Source organism: Acipenser ruthenus, chromosome 58 (assembly GCF_902713425.1).
Source record: "Acipenser ruthenus chromosome 58, fAciRut3.2 maternal haplotype, whole genome shotgun sequence".
NCBI lineage: Eukaryota > Metazoa > Chordata > Actinopteri > Acipenseriformes > Acipenseridae > Acipenser > Acipenser ruthenus.
The window spans coordinates 4,727,678-4,735,664 of record NC_081246.1 but is presented as its reverse complement, the minus strand read 5'-3'; the positions used below and the strand labels follow the sequence as shown (position 1 = coordinate 4,735,664).

General features: G+C 41.3%; 1 protein-coding gene across 1 annotated transcript; it reads right to left on the bottom strand.

Annotated features, from left to right (window-relative positions):
- On the bottom strand, positions 1 to 4,028 carry LOC117407710 (E3 ubiquitin-protein ligase TRIM35-like). Its single transcript, XM_059018096.1, has 6 exons — positions 3,737 to 4,028; positions 2,519 to 2,614; positions 2,195 to 2,425; positions 1,798 to 1,820; positions 1,594 to 1,712; positions 1 to 838 (listed from the first exon to the last, which is right to left on the bottom strand). The coding sequence occupies exons 1-6, from the start codon at positions 3,899 to 3,901 to the stop codon at positions 300 to 302; spliced, it is 1,173 nt and encodes a 390-aa protein (XP_058874079.1). The 5' UTR covers positions 3,902 to 4,028; the 3' UTR covers positions 1 to 299.
- Positions 4,029 to 7,987: the final 3,959 nt, after the last annotated feature.

The window sequence follows — 7,987 nt, the reverse complement described above, 5'->3', positions numbered from 1 at the left end:
CTCGATAATCAATATTTATTACTTCATTTGTCTATCAAAAAATACAGAAACACAATCTCAGCGTTTATGCATAGACAAGAAATATACCAACAAAATGTTTTTAAAATATTTACATTAAAATAAACTAAAATACAGCGAGAACTCCTGAGATTAAAATGTATTTATCATAAAAATTAAACAAATGGTGTCCTGTAATTTTAAATGAATATCCACAGAGAGCCTTGCCTTGAAGGTCTAAGTTTTGCACATGCGTAGAAAGGCTCAAAAAGGCAAATGCTAAATGAGGGCCACAAATTGGGCTAGTCCACTTTTATAACTGTCTTCACAGGGCACACTCTGAAGGGGGCAGAAGAGCCAAGAGAGAAATATGGAAACATTCTCTCAGTAAATCTGTGTTTAAAAGTGTAGAGAGGTTTTTTCATATCACTGGAGTCAAAGAATGCCACCTCCCCCCCGTCACAGTCCAGCTGAACTCTGATCTTCTGGGGTTTCTTCTCCACAGTGAGTCGTGTCCGTGGTGAGGTCCATGCCCAGTACTGATCCCCATCCAACAGGCCTATAACCCAGTATCCTGTTCCTGGGCTCAGAGTGAATTTCCCTTTCCTCTGGCTGGACTCTTTAGTCACACCCAGAAACCAATAACTATTGCTTCCCAGTTCCACATCCCAGCAGTGTCTCCCTGAAGTGAATCCCTGAGAGCCCAGCACACAAGCAGAGTGATCAAACCGCTCTAGGTTGTGAGAAATCTGCTGTCTCTCCTTGTTGAGACTCACACTTGTTAGATCCTCAGACAGTATCAGAGCAGGGTGTGCTGTGTTGGGATCCAGACTCACTGGAGCTGAGAGAGGAAACGAGAGACAGGGTTAGAAATAAGAACATCTACCTGCAAGCATTTTAATAAATCACATCTTAAGAATTGTATACTTCTTCATAATACATCATCTCAAATATTATTATTCAATATCAAACATAACTTTTAAAAACAGAAACCCCCTTAAAAATATCAAAGGAACAGCGTCTGAACCTGTTTAAATCAGATCCAGTCACAGCGTGTGTAAACTCAGCTCTGATTGGCTGAGAGGGTGTACAGTATAAAAATGCTGAATTGATGTCCGTCTGGATGATTTATGTAGAACTCTGGCTCCGGAACTCTGGTCAGTTAGAATTGTAGCTGCTCACAGAGTTCTATCATAGAGCTGTAGAACAGAACACTGTGACACTGCTCAGCACTAACATTCTTAGAGCTCTGGGAGCATTCCAAGACAATGGGCTGAACTCAGAGAAGTCTGTGTTCTACTGCAGTGGTTTCTTTACAAGGAGTTTCAATGCAGACCAGCATGGGATCAGAAAGCCTTTTGCTCTCTTGGAATGCTCTTCCAGCTCACCTCAATACTATGAGCAGCTCACAGTGTTTAATATTGAACTGAGAGATGATCTCTCTGATGGATACAAGTGTATTTGCTACAGGTGTGTGCATTTCATTGTGTATTATTATTGATTGTAGAGAGCTGTATCTTGCTGCTTACACACATTGTGGATTGTGGTTATATGCACCCCCCACCCCTCCTTTGTGATGCTCCCCACAGGACTCACTGTATTGAACAATCCCCAGCATCTTCTCCCACACTTTGTACTTCAGAGAGCCCAGGTGCTCGGCTACATCTATCAGCGCTCCTGAAACACACTGTGGATCCTGCAGTGTGCACTCGGCTCTGCAATCATATTCAGGAGTTAGTGCTGCTCTGTGTTTGCATTCAATACAATACAAGAGAGGAAGACAGGCCACATCTTACATACCTTCTCTGTGTGTCTTTGTACTTCTGAAACAAACAAGGACATGAATTGAGACATTATTAAAACACAAATACCACTTTGATAGAAATCAGCAGCACCGCTGTCCAGCTTTACATTTTGAACTCAGTGTTTATCCATGAACATATTCTCTGGAGAACCAAACCAATGAGACCCCTCTGCTGGTTTGTGGGGCTGGAGGAGGGGCATTTGCTGCCTGTTTTATCCATTTGTGGGGTAAACTTAAGAACAAACAGCAATACAAACCATGCTTGAAAAATGAATGTTAAAAATGAAGTTCAAATGTGTGCTGACATAAATGCTTGTGAAGTCCCATTCATAGTGTAGTAGTGAGTGTGCATTCACAATAAGAACATGTCACACACAGTTAAACAATCACTACCTGCAGGAAGATGATGTCTTCAGCTTCCATCTCCTCTTCTATCCCTCGGATTGTGTCTGAAAGGGATGAGATTTCTCTTGTAATATTTTTAATCTTCTCTTTCATGATTCTTCCCTTTTGTTCCTCTTCCCTCCTCAGTGCGGCTATCCTGGCCTTTTCTTCATCTCGTAGAAACTGGTGAAGTTTCTCAAACTCCTCCTTTATCTGCCTCTCTGTTTGCTGGGCTTGTTTCTATACAAGAAAAGGATCACTTTAGAGTTAGTTTGGGTGTCCAGTGAAAATGTATGTTGTGTATTGTTTCAACCTCTAATCTAGTTCTCTTACCTTGATGTGCTCTGCTGTTTCATCACATTCATTTTTAACTTTATTAAAGGATCCCAGCTTGTCCTGCAAGGGCTTCAGTGCAGTCTTGAGTTCTCCCTGAAATGCAATGAAACCCAGAGCTTGCACATCACTGTTAACACATGGCTGGCTAGTAGCGATATGAATGCAGTGTGTGAGAAATCCCCTCAGCACTGGGGTTACCACTGGGGGCTCTCATAGCAACAAACCCCCAACTCTGGAGATTTGTGATGCATCAATAAAGATTCTGACTGACTGATATTTAAGAATGGAGATGAGGCAGAAGCGGGCAGCCACAGCCTTATCAGCCTCAGAGGAGAGCCAGGGGATAAGATAGGAGCGCCAGGGGGTAAGAGAGGAGACACAGGGGTAAGAGAGGAGACACAGGGTTAAGAGAGGAGACACAGGGGTAAGAGAGGAGACACAGGGGGTAAGAGAGGAGAGAGGGGGGTAAGAGAGGAAAGACGGGGGTAAGACAGGAGAGACGGGGTAAGACAGGAGAGACAGGGGTAAGAGAGGAGAGACAGGGGGTAAGAGAGGAGAGACAGTGTACCGTGTATGAATCCAATATCTTGAATAGTCAGTTATTTATCATGCGGAAATCAATAGTCACATGACCCCAGTTAGGTCACAGTAGAGAATGCTTAACTGACAACGCCCTTAGACTTCTCTGAAGAAGTCAGTGCAAGGATGGGCTCTGAAAGAGTGTGTGATGTAATATATCTTTCAGAAGGGCTTGGATCTGAACAGGCGTGCCAGTAGAAAGACCTTGGTGCTGTAATAGAATCATCACTGTCTATAACCAGACAGTGTGAGGAGGCAATTCAATAGGAAACACAATGCTTGCTTATATAGTCAGCAGTGGAGAGTGAAAGTCAAGGAATAAAGTGTTCACATTGACACAGTGATTCCCCTCCCCATTCCTGTCCTGCCTGTCTCTGATAGGGGCTGTGTGAGGGTTTATAAGGGTTCAGGTGTGAATTCATTATTGCACACAGACACGCTCCCCTCCCCATTCCTGTACAGCACCACCCCCACTCTCTCTCAGTCTCAGTTTCAATGATATTGTAATAGGATTTGTTCTTCGCTCAGACTTGTTGGATCTTGTTGTTTAAACTTCCTCATTATAATAACTCTGTATAATATGCTGTGAAAAGAGAATACTGTGTTTACATTTTCACATGAATATTGTTTAAATACCTTATAATCCTGTGCAGCCTCCTGAACAGGACGGAGCTTGTGATTCTCATGTTTCTTTGAAGTTTGACACACAACACAGACAGCCTCTTTATCATCCACACAGAACAGCTTCAGTTTCTCATCATGCAGACTGCAGAGTATTCCAGTATGTGCTTTAGAAGCCATAATATTCCTGCGCGTGAAATTGGGTGGACGATCCGAGTTTCCTTCTCTCTCCAGCACTGATCCAGAAATGCTTTACAGAAGCTGTGGTTACAATGAAGAGTTACAGGATTCTTGAAAATCTCACAGCGAAGTCCAGAACCTCGAACTTTGTCCCTGCAGATTAGAATCACGAGTCATGAGGCTCCATCAGCAGCACTAATTTACCACCGACTTTAACCTGCAGATAACTGATTACCGAGATTCCTGAGTCTGCACTCTTTGCATTAACATGTCTAATACAATGTGGTGAAATGCAGCAGTCATGTATGGAACACCTCCACACAAGAGCTGTAGTTTATAATGAAAATAAAAACTCCTCGAAAAGCAAGGAAATTCATTGCAAAAAACTATGTTAATGCAGCAGTTAGGGTTGAACTCATCACCACAGAAGGAAGGAAATGTGACGTTGCTGTTTTTAATTTACAAAACATGTGTTTTAATTAGTACTGTAAGCATTTGATCAACTAATCCAAACTACAGGGCGGGTCTTGGGTTATTCTGAACTAATTAACAACAAATCTAAACATTCTTAACGAACGCCCAATCGTTTGGGGAGGCGGGGCGTTAGGATTTGATTAGCTCAGTTTAGCCGCTCTCTCATATGCTGTGATAATATTATCCAGTGTCTACCTAATAACCAGCTCTGTGTTGCACACGGATGGGCTGTGTTCTTTGGTTGAGCATTCCATCCATGTGTCCTTATGTGAAGCTACATAAACAGAAGAAGAGTTCCTGGAAACGCTGTGAAGTTAATCATTATGCAGCCACTCCTTCCTGACACGTTGATCTGAGTTACAATGCAGACACATGGCAAATGAAATTTAATAGAGAAAAGTGTATTGCATGTCGTATGTAGACAGGTTAAAAGAATTGAATCTGTTCAGTCTTGAACAAAGAAAACTACGCGGCGATCTGATTCAAACATTCAAAATCCTAAAAGGTATAGACAATGTCGACCCATGGGACTTTATCAACCTGAAAAACAAGGACCAGAGGTCACAAATGGAGATTAGATAAAGGGGCATTCAGAACAGAAAATAGGAGGCACTTTTTTACACAAAGTATTGTGAGGGTCTGGAACAAACTCCCCAGTAATGTTGTTGAAGCCGACACCCTGGGATCCTTCAAGAAGCTGTTTGATGAGATTCTGGGATCAATAAGCTACTAACAACCAAACGAGCAAGATGGGCTGAATGGCCTCCTCTCGTTTGGAAACTTTCATAAATGATCCCAGCTGTAACTTGTCATTTTATTCCAATATAGTTTTAAAAATATATATTCACGTTATTAATAGTAAATCATTTTGTTGTGTGTACCTATTTATTATAAACCAAACAATGCTGAGTGGAGTTCAGTTAAATTATATCATTTTTAAAAGTACTTTGTTTTCTGAATAAAACCCGACTTATATAAAAAAAGAAAAAAAAGATTTTAAAAATAAATAAATAAATAAATAAAATCATTCAAAAATCAGAACCCCCAACAAGCAACGTGACACGTGGTGCTCATTTTTTTATATATATTTGGAAATCTTTTATTAAACTTTTTACCTTTCAAAGTGCTGAAGTCTCTCGAGTCTCCCCTCTGTCGCAGTTACTGTTTCGGTACTTCGCTGTGGTACAGTATAAATCACCAGTTTTTAGTTTTCAGTGCCTGGTGCTGTTCTGTCTAGAATAAATAAGAGTCATGTTCAGATATTTAATTTATATACAGTACACACAACAACATTGACGTTGGGCATATTTACAGTGAGAAACACTTGGGATGCCAAATTAGACAGCTGACAAAAGAGAGTCTATGGCTGTATTATCTGGTATCCCCTATGTATTTTAATGCTTCCCTATGCTTTACCAGACCTCTCTGTGCTTTACAATGCTTCCCTATGCTTTACCAGACCTCTCTGTGCTTTACAATGCTTCCCTATGCTTTACCACACCTCTCTGTGCTTTAAAATGCTTCCCTATGCTTTACCACACCTCTCTGTGCTTTACAATGCTTCCCTGTGCTTTACCAGACCTCTCTGTGCTTTACAATGCTTCCCTATGCTTTACCAGACCTCTCTGTGCTTTACAATGCTTCCCTATGCTTTACCAGACCTCTCTGTGCTTTACAATGCTTCCCTATGCTTTACCACACCTCTCTGTGCTTTAAAATGCTTCCCTATGCTTTACCACACCTCTCTGTGCTTTACAATGCTTCCCTGTGCTTTACCAGACCTCTCTGTGCTTTACAATGCTTCCCTATGCTTTACCAGACCTCTCTGTGCTTTACAATGCTTCCCTATGCTTTACCACACCTCTCTGTGCTTTACAATGCTTCCCTATGCTTTACCAGACCTCTCTGTGCTTTACAATGCTTCCTGTGCTTTACCAGACCTCTCTGTGCTTTACAATGCTTCCCTATGCTTTACCAGACCTCTCTGTGCTTTACAATGCTTTCCAATGCTTTACCGCACCATAACATGTATTAAAACAATATTGCTTGAAATGTTATATGGTAAACAATAGGTATCAAATGAGTGTAATTCTGTTGTTATAGAGAATTCTGCACTCACCCGCACTCTCTCATTTAACCGTGGGGTGAAGTTTCTATTAATGTAATACTTTTTTCAGCTTCGCACTGTCCCGCCCCAATCAGACAAATACAGCAAATCAGCAAGCTGTAGAGGTGTGATTGATGGAAACGATCCTCACAGGAAGTAATTCCCGCCCCAGACAGGTGTGTGCTTTTAGTAACAGTTAGCAAAACAATTACATTCCTTTTAGCGGCAGCTCCTGCAATTTACACTGTGGTGAGAGAGGCGAGTTAAAAAACCTGACCTGGCTTAAAGTGTGTGGAGCCTCCGATGAATACAGTGACTCTTAATACAGAGAATCAGATAAACACAGAACAATACGGAAGGCATTAAGAAAGAGCAGCACGGTCAATTAGTAGCAGCATTTAACAAGTAGTAAGGATGCTATAAAAGACAAATATAATCAAGCAGCCATGTTAGCGTAAGCCAGAAATCACGCAGCAGTGAAATGTTTGAGGTAAACAGTGCAGGTAACTTCGGGAAACAAAATACAGGAAAAAAGCCCCCAGAACCGTCTGCAGAAAGTTCACGACTCGGTATTAATAACACCATGTTCAAGCATAAACAAAGCACAGTCACTGCTTCTCCATTCATAACTCAAATCAATTCGAAGTCTTCTGGTCCAGCTCCCAAAACAACCTGGTCTCACTGGGAAAACATTAACACAGGGTGCGACTCGCTCAGTGCCGCTCAGAGCCGCTCCTGAGCATTTCTCATCAGTGATCAGAGTGAGCGGACGGACTGGACACCTGCAGGAAACAACTGGAAATACGCTTGTCAAGAATGATGAACTGCTTTCGACTTATGAAGTTATGTATTAATGGACTAAATAAGATGGTAAAAATTGTTGTTTTCGAATTTGTATAATTTAATTTAATTTTTTTTTAATGTAGAGCTGTTTTATAGTTATTAATGTATTATTATTATTAGGCTCGTAGTATTAATATTATTCATTATTAACGTCGGTATTGCCGGTATTAAACACAGACAGATATGAGGTTCAGTCCAAACAGAGCGCCGAACTCAACGAGGTACAGCAGGGGACAGTAACTTCACATGGGGTCATTTCATCTACTATCACCTCAGAAACACAGACAAGCAAATCATTATTATTCTCCATTTTTAAAAGTCGCTCAGCGCTCTGGTGGAGCAGAGCGTTAAGTCATTTCAATCTGCTCAGTGTGCTTTCTGAGCGGCTCACTTTCTTAACGCGCCCAGAGTAACGTCTTGCCGAGGGTCTGAAACGTCACTCATTTAACGGGTTGCTCGATCTACCATCATGCCTTGCGGCTACGTTTACCACAGAACCGCATAAGTCTCACGTTTTGATTGGTCTTCTGATGTTTTTAAATAACGGCCCCAAAATCTGTGTCTGTTACGTCACTAGTCTCTGTTTATATTTATTTTCTGTGAACATAGGTGCATCGATAATCGTGTTTGCTTTTAAACCAATTAAATTGTTACAAAAAAAT

Bases quoted from the DNA above. Each gene is read 5' to 3' on its own strand.
- LOC117407710 (XM_059018096.1), bottom strand. From the start codon at position 3,901: ATGGCTTCTAAAGCACATACTGGAATACTCTGCAGTCTGCATGATGAG. The intron at 1,821-2,194 runs GTAGTGATTGTT...TGTTTGTTTCAG, and splicing joins AAGACATCATCTTCCTGCAG to AAGTACAAAGACACACAGAG. The intron at 839-1,593 runs GTGAGTCCTGTG...TTCCTCTCTCAG, and splicing joins GCTGGGGATTGTTCAATACA to CTCCAGTGAGTCTGGATCCC.